General features: G+C 41.7%; 1 protein-coding gene across 1 annotated transcript in view; it reads left to right on the forward strand.

Moving 5' to 3' along the window:
• The window catches only part of LOC137456940 (receptor-type tyrosine-protein phosphatase mu-like), a 463,121-nt gene that overhangs the window by 251,600 nt on the left and 192,186 nt on the right, over positions 1-19,335 (forward strand). The window contains exons 8-9 of the mRNA XM_068168616.1: positions 13,881-14,189; positions 16,213-16,322. Of these exons, the coding sequence (XP_068024717.1) occupies positions 13,881-14,189; positions 16,213-16,322 (419 nt within the window). The remainder of the gene's footprint in view (positions 1-13,880; positions 14,190-16,212; positions 16,323-19,335) is intronic.

Raw genomic sequence — 19,335 nt, forward strand, 5'->3', positions numbered from 1 at the left:
TGAGGAAAAAGAGAACTAATTTAGAAGCAGTTTACCATCCACTCCACACTTTTTCCCCGGCTCTTCTCCTTTCTCCTCCACTGGAAGTTTCTTTCCTTCAAAGAAGTGTGTCAGAGGAAAGGATGTGATAGTTCTTCTTCATTTCAGAGTATGACAGCATCAATTACCTTCATTAGCAAGCATATTTCTGATGTTTGCTTTGTACAGAGAATGGTAAAGCAGAGAAACTGGTGGCAAGTAATTTCTTCAGCTGTCATAGTAAAATTCAAAGAAATCTAACAGGGAAAATCACAGAACTGCTTTGGTTGGAAAAGACATTGGAGATCATTAAGTTCAACCATTATCTAACTCCACTGAGTCTGGTGCTAAACCATGTACCTCAGCACCACTTCTCTGTGTCTTTCAAACACCTCCAGGGATAGTCTTTCAAACACCTCCCCAGGGAGTCCATTCCAGTGGTGGAGATCCCTTTCAGTGAAAGTGTTTCTCCTAATAGCCATCCTACACCTCCCTGGTGCAGCTTGAAGCCACTTCCCCTTGCCCTATCACATTTTACTTGGGAGAAGAGAGGGAACAATCTGGGGGAGTTCTTCAAGAAATGTTCTAGATGTTGTGACACAGTAGGGAGAAAAAGGCTGAGTACATTCAACCAACGATGTCAACAGCAGGTACTCTTAATGTATGTACTTTTCCAGTGCTCTAATGTACAAAAATACTATGTGTAGTTTTGAGAGGGAATGACAATCAGCATGAAATTGCTAGCATCATAGAATCATTAAGTTGGAAAAGACCTCTAAGGTCACGAAGTCAAACACAGTATCACTTAGGTTGAAAAGGACCTCGAGGATCATCGAGTCCAACCTATCAACACAGACCCCATGACTAGACCATGGCACCGAGTGCCACGTCCAATCTCCCCTTGAACGCCTCCAGGGTTGATGACTCAACCACCTCCCTGGGCATTAAGCTATGTCCTGGAGTGCCAAATCTACACATGGCATACCGTGCTGAGTGACATGGTTTAGTGGTAAACAGTGCCCTGTTTACAGTGGGACTTGATGATCTTTTTCACCCTTAACATTTCTATGATCCTATGGTTATTAGTCACAATTAGAAGGTGATTACTGTACAAAAATATATATCCTACTGTATATAGAGAATGGTTTGCCAAGCTGACATGTCATAGATGTATTACAGCTGCTTTCAGGAAAATGGACTGGAAAAAAGAATTTTCCCTCAAGTGAGAACTTTTTTCTGTTCCCATGTTTTGACCACTGAGCAGAAGAATGTTTGTTAGGATAATGCTGTTTCCTCTGTTCATGGTGTATGGTCAAACTCTATATGTTCTTCTCATCATGATATTTAATTATGGCCCTGCACCACCTCTTATTCTATCTGGAAGTTTCTCTGTTGGCCTTGGATTACTAGATGGTTTCATGTTCAGTGAACATGATAAGTGCTGCAACTGTGTGAAGAAGGCACATCGGGTGGCCACAAGAGCAATGCTTCAGACCTCAAGCCTTCTTTGCCTTGCTTGTGGTTTCACAAATATGAGCAGCATCTGGGCTGCATGCTGTGTAAATTGGTCTAGAAGTCTGTCACCTGTGCCAGCTTCTGAAGGGTGCCACAGGTGTGGAGTTACACGACTGGGTAAAAGTGTCTCTGTGTCAGATCAGGTGCACCAGGGGAGGGCTTGAGTTGATATCAGGAAAGATTACTTCCCCAAAAACATAGTCAAGCCATGAACCAGGTTGCACTGGGAAGCTATGGATGCCCCCTCCATGGAGGTGTTCAAGGCCAGGTTGGACAGGGCCTCGAGCAATCTGGTCTACTGTAACATGCCCCTGGTCATGGCAGGAGGGGTTGTAACTAAATGATTATTGAAGTCTATTCCCATCCAAACCATATAATTCCACAAACATAGGTCATTTGACTCTAATTTTTCTCAAAGATCCAATGGTACCAATGGTAGACAGGGACTGACCTGCTGGAGAGCAGTGAAGGGGAAAAGGACCTGGGGGGTCCTGGTGGATGGGAGGTAGACCATAAGCCAGCAATGTGCTCTTGTTGCCAAGAAGGCCAATGGCATCCTGGGATGTATTAGAATGGGTGTGGTTAGTAGGTCAAGAGAGGTTCTCATTCCCCCCTCTAGTCTGTCCTGGTGAGACCATATCTGGAGTATTCTGTCCAGTTCTGGACCCCTCAGTTCAGGAAGAACCTCGGGGAACTGCTTGAAAGAGTCCAATGCAGAGCCACAAAGATGATTAAGACAGTGAAACATCTTCCCCTTGAGGAGAGACTGAGGGAGCTGGGGCTCTGTAGCATGGAGAGGAGGAGATTAAAGGGTGATCTCATTCGTATTTACAAATATGTAAAGGATGAGTGCCAAGAGGATGGAGTCAGGCTCTGCTCAGTGATGCCCAGTGACAGAACAAGGGGCAATGGGTGGAAGCTGAGGCACAGGAAGTTCCATGGAAACATGAGGGAAAAATTTTTCACTGTGAGGGTGACAGAACACTGGAACAGGCTGCCCAGGGGGCTGTGGAGTCTCATAGTAATTCTTGTGCGAAGTATTTCTTGCAACCTTTTATTTTTCATTGATTTACATATTCACAGAGGTGCCTGGGGTGAAGTTGGGATAAATTGTCACTGCCATACATGTGAAGTGCAAAGTATATGTCTGTGCTCTTTATTTTTTCATTTCTCAGTTAAGAGGTGTGCTTCCTTCATGAAAAAGAAAGAGAATCTGAAGAACCCAACACTTGTCTGTCTTTCAAACTCTCTAGAATTAGCTTGTCATGAAATGCAGAACTAATGTGTAGTTGTAAAAACCACTGCCAGCAGTTTCCTCACTAGGGGCTGATGGCTAAGTAGATTTAGGAATGAAAGGGGTTATTATAAAGTGATTACTGAATAGCTAGGTATGTCATTTTAAACAAGCAACCAAAGCCTGAGTTGCAGATTTGGAAGGTAATCTTGTTTGTATCCTTCATACTTAAAAATCTGATTTTGATTATGGAGGAGTAATCATCTAATGTAAGTAATTTGACAAAAAACTATATTGAATGGTGTTTTTCTTTGATTCTCTATTTGAATAATATCCATATTAGAATTTAAATGACTCACCACTCTGAGTGTACCTATAAAATGACAACATAAAGAAATATTAGACCCAGCTTGCATTGGCTCAGATTTAAATTTTGTTATCAAGTGAAAAGTTCATATCAGCTGTCACAATGAATCATGGAATGCTCTGGGTCATGAAAGAAAACATATAGAAACTGCTAACTTTAAAAGGCTGTTATTCATAATTAAAAGAGGAGTTCCTGGTGATTAACAGGGTGTTACTGATGATTAAAAGGTTGCTATTGATGATTACACTCATATATTTTTCATCTTTGAATGTCAGTCTGAAGACACACACCTTGTGGGATATGTGTAGCCATGAATTGGAGAGAAAGAGATACAAAAGGGTCATAGAATCCTAGAATCCAAGAATGGTTTGTGTTGGAAAGGACTTCAAAAATTATCTAGTTCCAACTCCCCTGCCATTGGCAGGGGCACCTTCCACTAGACCAGGTTGCACAAGAATTTGTCCAGCCTGACCTTCCAGAGAGGGAACATCCACAGCTTCTCTGGGCAACCTGGTCCAGTGTTTCACAAGCCTCACTGTAAAGAATTTCCTCCTAATATCCAGTCTAAATCTACCCTCTCTCAGCTTCAATCCATTCCCCCTTGTCCTATCGCTACCAGCCCTTGTAAAAAGTCTTTCCCCAGCTTTCTTGTAGGCCCCCTTCAGGTACTAGAAGGCTGCTATAAACTTTCTTCATCTGCAGTAAGCAGGGACATCCCCAACTAGATCAGATTGCTCAGAGACCCATCAAATCTAATCTTGAATGTCTCTGGGGATGTCTCTAATCTTGCAGTATTATGTCACAGAATCACCAGATGACAAGGGTTGGAAGGGCCAAGGTCATGTATCTGAATCCTGTACCTTTACAGGTTGCTTTCATCCCAAACCATTCTATGATTCTATAGTAATAATGACAGCAGGATAGTTTGGGAGATGATCACTTCTCTCTTTTGCCCAGTAGGCTGCCAGCATCTTTGGAAGGAAAACTGGGATGACTATGAGCACATCCTATCAGTGAGAACCTTCCAGTTCTCAGATTCTAGGAAGTGGTTTAGTCCAGAGACAGAAACCTGTTTAGGGTGAGGTTGCCCTGAGATGTGCTTCTTTACACTAAAGGCTTTTCCTCATGACACCTTGTCCCGTCTGTGACTCGGTGGATGCTGATGATGCTAGTAAAGGTACTGGAAGAAACATGAAGAAGGCAGCTCTGAGGAAATTTTACAGCAGCATTTCAGTATCTGAAGGGGGCCTGCAGGAAAGCTAGGGAGGGATGGTTTACAAGGACTTGTAGTGATAGGACAAGGGGCAATAGTTTTATACTAGATCAGGGTAGATCTAGACATAAGGAGGACATTCTTTACTACGAGGGTGCTGGAACACTAGAACAAGTTGGCCAGAGAGGTGGTGGAGGCCCCATCCCTGGAGATATTCATGGTCAAACTTGATGGGGCCCTGAGCAATGTGATCTGGTTAAAAAATGTTCCTGCTTACCGCAGGGGGTTGGACAAAGTGACCTTTGAGGATCTGTTCCAACCTGATGCATTTGATGTTTTTCTGATTCTTAGTCCTGCCTCTCAGTGCTCTGAGCCAGCAATAGCTTGGAAGGGTGCAGAAATGATCTCCTTACTGCTCATAGTTATCATCCTGATGACTTTAGGGTACATACATGCTCATGGTCATCATCCTTCATGGGCATTTTCATTGTGAAAGACAAATGAATATGATTAAAAGAATATAATTAAAAGAAGAAGGAAAAAAATTAAACTAGGAAAATAATTTAAAAATTAATATAAGTAAATGAAGCCATTTTTTTCCACCCCCCAGAATTTGCCCAGAGGAAAACAGGCATAGGCTGGTTCTCAGCACATAATCTATATTACAAAATTGATTACCCCTTCTTTTCTCATGTTTCAGGTGACTATCATTTCAGTTTTGCTGTCTCATAGCTCTCTCTCTCATTAGAGCTGAAGCTCTGCGGGGCTTGCATCCCAACATTTTTTAACATGTCAGGGAGTACGTTTGGAAGACTGATAGAAGTGGCTGCTTTTCTGTGGGAGGCATCTATTTTTGCAGAAGAAGGGACATGTTCTTATGGAAATCCTATTAGCAAGGAACAGTGAATGATTAGTAGGAATTTTAAATACCATAGCTTGAAATCTTTCCAGGAGATGCTGGGTGTCTTTTGCGGTCATTCAGTCATTCTGTGGTCATTCTCCAGCACTCTTAGAATGTGGGTTTGACTTAAAACACAGGCAACCTGCTTTGAAACTTGCTAGCTTGTGGAGCCTCCTTCTCCAAACCCACCTGGATGTTGCAATCCTGGGTAACCTGCTCTGGGTGACCCTGCTTTAGCAGGGGTGTTGGATTAGGTGATCTCCAGAGGTCATTCTAACTCCTCCATTCTGTGATCCTGTGAAACAAAACATGTGTCTTAAGTTGTCTGCTGAATCATACATGCAGCCCTGACTTATCATGTGGAATCAAGTCTGAAGCTTATGGTCTCCAACACTGCAGTATGGGTGTTCCTGGAACATGAAAAAGGACCTCACCAAGTTTGACTTTTAATGTCTCCAAGAATGGTGTTTCCACCACCTCTCTGGGCAAGCTGTTCCAGTATTTCCATGAAATTGTATGCAACACCCTCTGGTGTTGATGCTCAAGCACTATGACTTTACTCAGAGTGAGTTGATGTAAAAAGATATTAAGTGATCTGAACAAGACTGCTTAGGCAATCTGTGGCAATGCCTGTACATTTAATGGCCTTTAATTAGCTTTTGTGTTTAAAAGAGGTGTAGTGGATAATACAGAATCACAGAATGCACTGGGTTGAAGGGACCCTCAAAGGTCATTTTGTCCAACCTCCCTTCAATGACTGGGGACATCTCCAACTAGATCAGGTTGCTCAGGACCCAGTCAAGTTTAACTTTGAATGTCTCCAGGGATGGGGCTTCAACCCCAACCTTAAATCTGAAATGATTTGATTTTCATCTTAAATTTGTGTATTTTCTTATCCTGTGCAGGCTTTATTTCCTTTGGAAGGATGATAATGTCCCATCTGGAATTTAAACCACAGGAGTTGCTACAGAGCTAACCCACACTAATAGTTTGCCTAGACAAGGAGTAAATTCTTCACTGCAGTTGTTTCAGATGTCTTTCCAATAGTATCTAACACATACCAGATGTCTGTAGCCACCAGAGTATCATGGAGAAAATCCCCATGATATTGCTTTCCTCATCTCTTGTTTCAGTAGGTCTTGAAAAACAAAACTTCATGTCAGAGTTTTCCTTCCAAACCCATGTTTTGATGACCAACAGCAGGATGCTAAAAATAAACCTAAATAGCCCCTCCTCTGATTCTGAAATTGAGCTCTGGGGGAAAAAATAATAATAATAAAAAAAAAGGCATTGTACTTGTAGTAAGAAGTAAAGTGTGAAGTTCCAGAGAAATGAGCTGTGAATTGCAGCTGCAATGGAAATTGATCCTGTCTGTCAGGCTCTGCTCCATATTCTCAGAGAAAACAGAACAGAGCAGGGAAGGAGCCAAGATCATGGATTAAATGGGATGCTAAAGTGCCAGGGGCTAGAACAGGGCTTGCTGGTCCCTCAGGTCAGAGCTGCAACTGTCAGGCATCACTGCTCGATACCCTGCTGAAGCTGGCAGAAGGAGAGCAGGATGAAAAGTGCTGCAGGCGCCAGCAGGGGAATTGGGAAGAAGTACCTGGCTCAGCTTCAGGCGTGACAGGTGGTGTGCTCCACTGGGATGAAAAACTCTTCGCTATGAATCAGTAGATCTTCTCTTCCCTTTTTACCTCATGATTTGTACCAGCGAGGCATAAGAAAACACCTGGAATACTGAGAATTATAGAATCACAGAACGATTTGGATTGGAAGGGACCTTTAAAGGTCACCTACTCCAGTCCCCCTGCAGTCAGTAGGGACATCTGCAACTAGAGCAGAATGTTCAGAGCTCCACCCAACCTGACCTGGAATGTTTCCAAGAATATGGTATTTACCACCTCTCTGGGAAACCAGGAGTGTCTCACCACCCTCATGGCAAACAACTTCTTCCTTCTCTCTAGTCCAAATCTCCCCTCTTTTGGTTTTCTTACAGATCCCCTTAAGTCCTGCAGGGCCAAAAGAAGGTCTGCCTGGAGCCCTCTCTTCTCCAGGCTGAACAACTCCAACTCTCTTAACATGTCATCACAGCACAGGTCTTCCAGCCCTCATGTCATTTTTGTTGTGTGTCCCCCTCCACCCTCCACCTCCCCCTTATAAAACAGAAGTTCAGTTCATCTGAAAACTGCAGAGTGAGTGAAGAAGTCTGGCCATGGAAACTCTGCAGATTTGGAATCTACCCAGTGAAGGAGATTCCACAATCTCTCTGGGCAGCTTGCTCCAGAGCTCCAGCACCTTCACAGCAAAGAATTTTCTCCTCATGCTCAGATAGAACCTCCTGGATTCCAGTTTATTCCTATTTCCCATTTTTCTGTCACTGGGCTCCACTTCACATGTTGCCCCATCCACTTGCCCCTTTAGATATTGATCAGCATTAAGAAAATCACCTGAAACTGTCACAAGGTAACAAGAAGTTTCCAGGGTTCAGTAGCAGAAGGTGCCGAGTTCACAGAATCACAGATGCAAGGTAGCAATAGCAGACCATTGCTATGATGGCAACCTTCAAATACTACCTGAATAGTTAGTGCAGCAGCTTATCTATAGAATGCTTGCTTTTTCCCTTCAAGTTGGGAACTTACCATAAATTTACCGTACATACTGATGAAACATCTTGTAGAAATCAGCTAAATGAAGTCATCATGCTAGGGTAATTAATTCAGCTTCCCCCTTTAAACCACAGTCATTAGTTGTTGTTCTTCAACAGTTTTGTTTCCCCAAGTATCCTATGTCCTTCATGATGAAGACTATATGCTTCCCAGTGTATTGAAGATGATAAACTAGGCTTTCAGAACCATATTACATTAAATATTTCCTCTGGGGCATACAACAGTATCTCCGGAGAAGCTCAGTGCTAACTTGATCAAATGGAAACTTGTTTCTCTATTTTTTGCAGCAATAACTGCTGTTTTTCATGAGTGTTTGATTTTTTTCATCCAAAAAATTCCATTGACCCCAGCATTTTCTTCTGGTTGAAAGTAGACATGTTTCCTTCTTCCTTGGTAATTGTATGAATTAACTGAATCTGTCTCAAAATTGCCACATATTTGGAGTGTATAGATCTGTTATAGAATTACATAGAATAGAATAGAATAGAATAGAATAGAATAGAATAGAATAGAATAGAATAGAATAGAATAGAATAGAATAGAATAGAATAGAATAGACCAGACCAGACCAGGTTGGAAGAGACCTTCAAGATCATCTTGTCCAACCCATCAACCAATCCAACACCACCTAATCAACTAACCCATGGCACCAAGCACCCCATCAAGTCTCCTCCTGAACACCTCCAATGACGGCGACTCCACCACCTCCCCGGGCAGCCCATTCCAGTGGGCAATCACTCTCTCTGTATAGAACTTCCTAACCTCCAACCTAAACCTCCCATGGCGCAGCCTGAAACTGTGTCCTCTTATGACTGAGAACTATGTAGAGCAGATGACAACTGATGTCCTCAGGTCTGTAATGAAGTCATATCTGCTAAATGGAAGAAGAGTGGCATTGAAAAGAAAAAGAAAGAAAACAATGTAGTGATACTTCAGGAATTAGTTTTCTTTACTGAGAGGAATAGTAAAGCATCATCTGCTCCACTAACCATGGCCATTTTGAGAATGTATGAGTAAGGCTGAGGACACAACATGGGTAAATTCTTTTGAGAATAGGCCTGTGTCTTCAGAGGCTCTTTCATGGATGAACCTGCTTGGAATATTCTCCCTCAATTTTTCAGTGGGCATCCTTCATAAACCAGCAGTTATCCCACCTGGTACCTCGTATATCAAAAATCAGGTAGGAGCTGAGTAGCTTATCTGCTACTGCAAATTAGAGAATCAAGTCAGGAACCAATGCAACCAGGGTATTTGCTTTGCCTGATGAGCTTTATCCTCTGAATATCAACAAAAGCTGTATTGTCTTCATCTTTTACAATCTAATCTCCTTCTTCCCTTGTCTGTTTTGTTAGAAGTGAAAATGTGTCTGTCATTCTCTCAAAAATTACATCAAGATTTAACTAGAGGGCTAACTTGTACTTCTTATTAAGATAACATGACATAAGAATATTTTCCTCCTGGGCAGAAATCTTGGATAGGTTCTGATGCAGGGTTTTTTCTGGTTGTTTTCTGGGAGGGTTTCTTTTTTTTTTCCTTTTTTTTTTTTTATTTTTCAACAGCCACTTGATTTCAGTTTTTAAAATGCTACAGATTAGTTTTATGTCTCTAATAAAATGATGTCTCAGCTCCCTGGTGAATTTATGTGTGTGCCTACTGTGGAACTAAGCAAGCTGTTCCTTATTCCTGCACCTAAGAGCTTCCTTCAACTGCTGAGTGTTGTATGTGAGGGTCACCTCAATTTGTTGATTTTCTAGTCCTATGTAGAATAGAATAGAATAGAATAGAATAGAATAGAATAGAATAGAATAGAATAGAATAGAATAGAATAGAATAGAATAGAATAGAATAGAATAGAATAGAATAGGATAGAATAGAATAGAATAGAGTAGAATAGAAAGAATAGATCAGATCAGCTTGGAAGAGACCTTCAAGATCATCGCGTCCAACCTATCATCCAACACCACCCAACCAACTAACCCATGCAACCAAGCACCCTGTCAAGTCTCCTCCTGAACACCTCCAGTGATGGTGACTCCACCACCTCCTTGGGCAGCCCACTCCAATGGGCAATCACTCTCTCTGTGTAGAATTTCCTCCTAACCTCCTAACCTAACCCTAAACCTCCCCTGGCGCAGCCTGAGACTGTGTCCTCTTGTTCTGGTCCATTCATGAAATTTATGTCTGAGTTATACAGAATTAAATGGAATTATAGAATCAGAGACTCATTTTGGCTGGAAAAGACCTTCAAGATAGGTCCAACCATTAACCCAGCACTGCCATATCACCACTAAACCATGCCCCTCAGCACCACACCTATGCAGCTTTGAAGCACCTCCAGGGATGAGGACTCCACCACAGCCCTGGGCAACTTTGTCCAGAGCTTGACAACCCTTCTAAGGATTAAATTTTTCCTCATGCCCATTATAAAGCTCCCCTGGGACAACTTGGTTCTTCTTGGTTTAACACTTGTTTCTCAAAAAAAAAAAAGACCAACTCACCTGGCTCCAGCCTCCTTTCATGGAGTTGCAGAGAGCAAGAAGGTCTCCCCTCAGCCTCCATTCCAGCAGGCTAAACATTCCAAGTTTCCTCATCTGCTTCTCACAAGACTTTTGCTTTAGACCCTTCTCTAGTGACATTGTCTTCTCTGGACCTACTCCACCACCTTGATGTCCTCCTTTTACCACAGTGCCCAAAACTGAGCTTAGTATTCAAACTGTGGCCTCACCAGTGCTGAGTACAGGGGGGCAATCACTTCCCTGGTCCTGCTGACCACAATGTTGCTGATTACAGGCCCAGATTTTGTTGTCCTTCTTGGCCACCTGGGCACACACTGGTTCATTTTCATATGGCTGTTGACCTGCTGAGCCCTCAGGTTCAGCTTTCCAGACACTCTTCCCCAAGTCTAGAGCATTGCATGGAGTTGTTGTGACCATTGCTTAAGGAAGACATGAACATTTACAGAAGATATGAAAAGCACAGGACTTGTCAAACTTTGAAGTTTGCTTCTCATTGATCTTAATTGTTGTATCAATAGAAAATAAACCAAACAACCCAAACAGCAGGATCTTTACTGGGGTATCTGAGTGTGGAAGCACATCAATGGTTCTATATTGATTTTTCCTTGGCAAGGACATTTTCACCAGTCATCCTACTCACTAGGGAGGAGGCCAGGATTAGATCTATCATTGAATTTATTTGGCTTTGCCTTTTTTTTTCCCCACCAGTTGGAAACCATTCTGTATTGGTGATTAACACCATTTGGGTGGTGGCAATTACTACCAAAAAAAGCCCCCACCAAAACCAACCATATAGTGGAGGACTGAAAGGGGACCAAATAAAAAAGAAATACCCTGCTGTGTAGATGTTAGAAAGAACAAACAATTTCTTAACACCTTTTCTTCAAGGAGTTAAGATGAATAAGGTCTTTGAACAAGCAATTCAAGCATGCCAGGATTTTATTAAAAACTAAGAAGATGAAATCCTGTGTAAATTGTTTAGAACATTCCCAGTGAAGACATGTTGATTAATAAACATAAAACAGGGAAGATGCATATTAATTTGTTTACGTATAAGAGGCTCATTAAAAGTCTTCTAAGCATTTAACTAGTGAAGCAGTGGATGAAACCAGGCATTGTCTTTAATCTTGTTGAGGGCTGCAATATGAAAACCCCAGATAATTGCTAAATGAGTATAATAGCTCCATTAATGACCATGTTTTGAAGATGTGCAGTATGTCTCAGCTCAGTGATTGTGATTTTGCTGTATTTTGGGTGGAAATTTGGGTTCACCTTTATATCCAAAGTGCTGCAGACCAGTAGATATGAAGAAAACTTAATTTCATCGAGCACAATCTTTGCTTCTTTTTGTCAAGGATTAGGGCTGGGCCAGGCACTATAGGACCGAAAAATGCTCTCTATGAAATCACTCTGCCTTCCCAAAGGGAAATGAAAGGGAAGGAGAGAGAGAATGAAGGGGTGAGAAAGAAACTAAATCAGCTGGAATGGAAATAAGCACAATACAATCACATAGAAACAAAGAGATACAAACCAATAAGGAACCCAACCCCTGATGGCAGTGATGTTGCCATTGTAACCACTGATTCTGAAGGCAGGTACTGGGGAAGTCCCAGATCGGACTCAGAAGCAAATTGGAACCAGATTCAGAAACTGTATTCTGGAACTGGATTCAGGAATAGACATATCAGAATCAAAGACAGAATAGAGAGATTCCTCCTCAGACACTGGCTATCAACCCCTTGGTTTTACCCTGGTGATCCCTCAGCTAGATCCTGAAGATGCTGCCCATGGGATGCAATCCTTTATTGGTCAGTTGAGGGTCACCTTTCCTCTCCCCTCCTACCCATAGATGCCACCTCTGACTTTCTACAGCCCAAGGTGGAGCACAAGATGTGGCAGTGCCCTTGGTCTGTGCAGGAGCAAGTCTAAACCAGAGACTTTCTGCAGCCCAACCCTTGGCAGTAACTCTCCCCATTAGCATTCTCAGTGCTAGAAGCAGCCCCTGGCTGTGCAAACCTGCCCTGAACTTCACAAAGTGCCCTCACTGAGGAGAGACTGAACTGAGAAATCGAATCACTGAACAGAATTGTTTCTGGTCTAGCTCAGATCAGGACACTTGTTTATAGGTAGCCGTAAGGTCCTGGGCATGATTTTGTTAGATGTGATTTATGGCTGGTTGTCAATGGGGGGATCTCCAGGGAAGCACAGACTCATAGGATATTGGTTGATGTATACCTCCTGTTGCTTTTTGGTTCTTTACAAACCCACTACTACAAACTGAGGTATTTGCACTGTTTATATCAGATGTGGTTAGCAAGAAAAAAAGAAGAAGAAAGAAGCTGTTAACAAGTAGCTCTCGTGGAAAAAGAGCCCTATGGACTGTTTGAAAGGAATTAAGATATTAACTTAATGTCCTGAGCAAATGGAGATTGAGTAATTGCTTTCAGTCTCACTGCAAAACAAATGAATCAGAAATAGCTGAGGAACCTCCTAACACTGTTTGTATTGTATAAATAGTCCTAGGAGAAAATCACTACGTATTTGAAAGTTGTCCCTAAAATTGCTTTCTCTTTTTAGGTACTTGTTTTGTGGAGGATTTTTCTCTCTAAGTGTTAAAGTAAATTTGTTTGTAGTTGGAGATACTTCTTTTTTTTTTTTTTTTTTCAAGCAAGATAGGTTAAAAAAAACCCACAAATACACATCATTTAAATTCTGTCTTACACTTTGAGACAAAGCATTAAAAGTTTCTGGTATTTTGTTTGCTCTTCATTTTTCATAGTATCATAGTATCATTCAGGGTTGGAAGGGACCACAAGGATCATCTAGTTCCAACCCCCCTGCCATGGGCAGGGACACCCCACACTAGACCAGGCTGACCAGAGCCTCGTCCAGCCTGGTCATAAACACCCCCAGGGACGGGGCCTCAACCACCTCCCTGGACAACCCATTCCAGGGTTTCACCACTCTCATGGTGAAGAACCTCCTCCTCACATCTAGCCTGAATCTCCCCACCTCCAGCTTCATTCCATTCCCCCTAGTCCTATCACTACCTGAGATCCTGAGAAGTCCTTCCCCAGCCTTCCTGTAGGCCCCCTTCAGATACTGGAAGGCCACAATTAGGTCACCTGGGAGCCTTCTCTTCTGCAGACTGAACAGCCCCAACTCCTTCAGTCTGTTCTCGTAGGAGAGGTGCCCCAGCCCTCTGATCATCCTTTTCATCGAAGACGCTCTCCCATTCTAAATGTGGTTTAGGTTTTATTCCCCACCCCCCCGATTTTCAGAGACCTGTACTTCTTATTGTCATTTGCATGGTGAGAGATAAAGCATTTAATGGCTGTTTCTGCTTATACATCATATTTATAGACCTGCACAGCTTCTTGTTTCTCTTGTTGTTTCCTATTATAAATAGGAACAAATAATCACACCTGAATTTTGTTGCTAATTTTGCAGATCCAATGCGTGGGCCACGAAAACTGGAGGTTGTGGAGATCAAATCCAGACAAATCACTATTTGCTGGGAACCATTTGGATACAACGTCACTCGCTGCCACCGATACAACCTCACAGTCCACTACCGGTACCAGGCTGGAGGGCAGGAGCAAGTGAGAGAAGAAGTAAGCTGGGATACAGAAAGTTCACATCCCCAGCACACAATTACTAATCTATCACCATACACAAATGTCAGCATCAAATTAATACTAATGAATCCTGAAGGACGGAAAGAAAGCCAAGAACTTGTAGTACAAACTGATGAAGATGGTGAGTTGTTGTGTTGACATGTTGCACACACATGCTGCCTCATAGTCAAGCCATCCTTCTGTGGAAGTGCATGCTCTATCTTCACTAAAATCTGTGACAGGTTTTCTATCAGCTTCACCAATTTTAAGACATTAAAGAGTCCATTCAAAATAATTGTAACTAGATAAAAAAGAATAAAACCATTCTAATATAATGATTTACATGACCTACAACATCACACATCATTTAACCCTTTCTTCATTAGATTCATAACTTTGGCTTGAACTATGTTTTGCCCCTTAAAAGTTCCAGTATCCCAGTATCCCAGTATCCCAGTATCCCAGTATCACAGTATCACTTAGGTTGGAAAGGACCTCGAGGATCATCAAGTCCAACCTATCAACACAGACCCCATGACTAGACCATGGCACCAAGTGCCACGTCCAATCTCCTCTTGAACGCCTCCAGGGTCGATGACTCAACCACCTCCCTGGGCAACCCATTCCAATGATGAATGACTCTCTCGGTGAAGAACTTCCTCCTCACCTCGAGTCTAAACCTCCCCTGGCGCAGCTTGAGACTGTGTCCCCTTGTTCTGATGCTGGTGCTGGTGCTGGTATCATTGTGGAGAAGGTGATTATCCACAGTATCATCATGTAGATCTTCTCTATAGATTGTTATGCTCATTGCTAAATATTTATTGATTCGCAGTTTCAATTTCTCTACCTTCAGCTTTCCAACCACAGGAAAGTGCTAGCTGCTTAGGCAGACAATATATTCCATATACAGACATGGAAAAAATAAAGATATTCCCTTTCTTTTAGTACTTTTCAGGTAATGTAGGTATTTTAGATTTTTATAGTTAATTTTGTCTTAGCAATACTGTGATTTGTGAGTGCTCTTTTTTTGAAGCATGGACAGCAGAACTGGCTACCATGTCTGTGTAATGCTCTAATAATATTGGATGATAAGTTTATACCACCTTCCTATGTCCTCTCTGATATTATTATGATTGTAAATGCAGAGTTTACTAGAGCTCTGTTAGCTACACCATCACAATGGGACTTCCTTGTTGAATTGGTCATGCATTAAGAATTAGTTGCCCTTTCCAGAACACTACAGAGGTATTGCCCCTTAGTGCCCTCTACAAATGTACCTTTAGTTTATTGACCTTGCTTTTAGCCATTTTAAAATGTTCAGAGAAATCTTACCAAACGACTGGCACTGCTTTATACAACAGATCTGTCCTCTTCCCATTTTTAGCCTGTGCAACATGGAATGGCTTTGAATTCCCCTCTACATCAAGGATCGATTTACAGAATCACAGACTGGGAAAGGTTTGAAGGATCATCTAGCCCAAGCCCCCTGCTAATGCAGGGTGACCAGCCAACTCCTTATGAAAAGCTTTTTTGCCTTTTTCTTTCATCCATAGTGTTTTACAAGAAAATGTCACATTCACCAGTTCCTTCTTACACTGAAGATGGTGCATAGAGAATCACAGAATCATAAAACAGAGTTCAAAAGGTCCTCAAGGGTCATCTAGTTTGAACCTCCTTGGCATGGACAGGGACATAGATCAGGTTGCTCAAGGCCACATCCAACCTGGTTTTGAACGCTTCCAGGCTTGGAGCCTCCATAGCTTCTCTACACCCTTGTGGGGAAGAATTTCTTCCTAATGACTAATCTCAATCCAGCTTCTTCCAGTTTGAAGCCATCACCCCTCATCCTGTCACTACATGCCTTTGTCAAAAGTTCCTCTCCCTCTCTCCTGCAGGCCCTCTTTGAATACTGGAAGGATCCCCTTCAAATACTGGAAAGAACATACTGGTTTCTTCACATCTTGTTAAGGAAGATATTTCCTTGACACTGTCTCCTTAAATAAATCATTATTCTCCTGAGCCACCGTGGCCTTTGCTTGATGCTTGGGAAAATAATAGTGGGATGTTTTTTCTGCCTCAACAGAACAAATAATAAGCAGATGGTCTCCTCCTGAATTTTTTTCTCAAACCAGCATTTTGGGTTTTTTCCTTCTTTTTTCTTTTAGTCCCAAGTGCTGTGCCACTGGAATCCATCCAAGGGAGTACCTTTGAGGAGAAGATTTTTCTTCAATGGAGAGAGCCAGTGCAAACATACGGTGTGATTACTCTGTACGAGGTACCTGTGTTTTGCCATGTTTTCATTTTTATGTGGGTTTCTGTAATTAGGAAGACCATTAAGTGGGTATTTTTTTCCCCCCCAGTTTATGTAAAATGAATCTTCTTGTTGAAGACACCAACACAAAGTCAGAACATCGAGTTTATGATGCAGAAGTCAATTATTGAGGATTCAAAATATCCCCGGCTTAGTTGCTTTAGAAAACTGTTATTTTTAGAGCCATCTGATCCTGCATTTGCTCTAGAAATGTGGATCAAATATTTAAAAGATTGATAGATCTTGGTGATAGTTTTAAATAAAATCAGAGATAACACAGTGGTGACAGGCAGCAGCATCACATTTAGGTGATGATATGAGGATGATTTCTGTGAGATAAGACCCGTTACAGGGAGCCCATTGTAACAGAAACAAGCGGGCATAATTAAAAAGAGAAAAAAAAACCTAGCATGTTTTAAATGCAAATTCAAGCAAATTGTATGTTGCTAGGTGGCTCAAAATCACTGCTTTTTTCTCCTGTGGAACCTCTCCCTGAATACCTTTTAGAAAAATTGACAAAAGACTGCAGAGATTAAGCTGTCAGACAGTAATCACTGCTAAGCTTCTTACCTGACCTTACTACAGAATTGGTATTGAAATGCTTTGTTTAAATAGCAACAACAACAAAGGGGAAAAACACCTCAATGAGGCACGGTGTAAAAGAAAAGTTAAACTGAACGGTAACCTATTGATAGTGTTTTGAAAACTATTTTATTGTAAGATGATAAAATGTTATGAAAAATGGTAAATTTGCAGGTTTTTTATAAAGCTAACTAGCTTCCAGCTCGTTCAACAGTCAGCCCTCTTCAGGGATCAGAATGTTTTAGTTAAGATGTTAATGTTCTTGTTGATGTTAGGCTGTACAGACATAGAAACACACAATGGTGGATCACTGTCCTGGTCTGAGCTAGAGCAGGACCAGTTCTGGTCAGCAATTTCACTTCTCAGGTCATTCTGCTCAGTACCAAAACATTCTGAAGATCAGGGAAGGTTTGCACAGCCAGTGGCTGCTTCTAACAGTGAGAATGGTGATGGGGAAAGTTACTGCCAAGGGCTGGGCTGCAGAAAGGCTCTGGCTTAGACTTGCTCCTGCACAGACCAAGGGCACTGCCACATCTTGTGCCCTGCCTTGGGGTGCAGGAAGTCAGAGGTGGCACCTGCAGGGAGTAGACAGGACTGACCAACAAGGGATTCCATCCCATGGATGGCAACTTCGGGATCTAGCTGAGGGATCACCAGGGTGAGGTCGAGTAGGTCTGAGGAGGACTGTGTCCCTTCTGCCTTCCATCCCAATCCATATGCTCCTGAATCCAGTTCAGAGCGCAGCTTCGGAATCTAGTTTCTGTCTGCCACTGAATGCAGTCTAGGACTTCCCCACTATCTACCCATCCCTTGAGGTTTTTTGACAAGCTCCACAGCTATTCAGACACTTAGGTTTTTATGACATGTAGTGCATGCATTATAACTTGCACTTAACAAACCTTTAAATTTTAAATCAAATATATCAACAAACTGATGCAACCAAACTGTCCGTTCTTTTAAAGACACCAAGTCAGTTCAGTCAGGTGGATGGGTAGGAACAGACGCATTGTTGCTGAAAGCTTGTCTGTCATTACTTTTTCTGCCATGTTTTTTTTTTGCTTAGAACTCTCAAATGATAGAATCATAGAATGTTTTGTGTTGGAAGTCCAGTCCCTGCTTAGGGCATAAAGCCCCGCTCAGCGTAATTAAGATACTTTTAAGGCTCTTACAGTTTAATTTATGCATGGGGATTTGTAAAGGAACTCCCTATATCTACTGAAATAATCTTGGAGTTTATCTAAATGGTATCGAAGGCTTTATTACTAATTTTCAACACTTTATTCATGTTATATGTAAAAATAATGTAAAAATCAATATCCATTAAGTCATAGGCTATAGGAAATTACATCTGTTTAAGATGTTTAATGCTAAGGCCAACAGCATCCTGGCTTGTATCAACAATATTGTGGCCACAAGATAGACGGCTGTACTTGGCACTGGTGAAGCCACAACTTGAGTATGGGATCCAGTTTTGGACCCCTCATTACAAGAAGGACATTATGGTGCTGGAGCATGTCCAGAGAAGGGTAACAAAGTTGTTGAAGGGTCTGGAGAATGGGTCTTGCAAGGAATGGCTGAAAGAACTGGGGTTCTTTAGGCAGGAGACAAAGAGGCTGAAGGGAGACATCATTGCTCTCTACAACTGCCTGAAAGGAGGTTGGAGCAAGATAGGTGTTCGTCTCTTTTCCAAAGTAAGAAACAACAGGATGAGAGGAACTGGCTGCAAGTTACATAGGGGAGAGTTAGATTGGACATGAAGAAAAAAATTATTTCTCAGATATATTTGTCCAGCCCTGAACCAGGCTGCCCAGGGCAGTGGCTGAATCATCATGCCTGGAGGTATTTGAAAGCCAAGTAGATGTGATGCTGTGGGACAAGGTTTATCAGTGGAATTGATAGTGTTGAATTATTGGTTGGACTCAATGATCTTAAAGATCTTTTCCAGCCTAAAGAATCCCATGACTCTATGATTCTGTATTTCAGTGTGTTACTCTGTGGGTCTTCTTAATTATAATGATGTAAAATAAATATAGAAGCAAAAAAAGAGAAGTCAAATATCACTTTATATTCAAAAGAATGTTGGAATTATTCACATGCAAATGAAACTTTATGAAGAAAGGATGAATAATTTTTTACTTTTGCATCTTTTTAGTGGATTTTTTAAGTATTTTTAAATTCTCATTACAGCACATGGCAATTAGTAATTAATAGCAGAAATCTAGCACAAGTTTTGCTGTGAACTTGCATTAACGTTTCTAATGAAAACTAAAAATACTGTTTGAATCCAAGAAGAGTCTTGAGGATACAATATAACTCTTGCATGTATTACTTAACACTTTCTCTCTCCTCCAAATGAGAATTTGATCGAGGTACAATATAATAACCCAAGGAATTC

Source organism: Melanerpes formicivorus, unplaced genomic scaffold, assembly GCF_026170545.1.
Source record: "Melanerpes formicivorus ecotype bairdi unplaced genomic scaffold, bMelFor1.0.p_v2 SCAF_143, whole genome shotgun sequence".
Classification (NCBI taxonomy): Eukaryota; Metazoa; Chordata; class Aves; order Piciformes; family Picidae; genus Melanerpes; species Melanerpes formicivorus.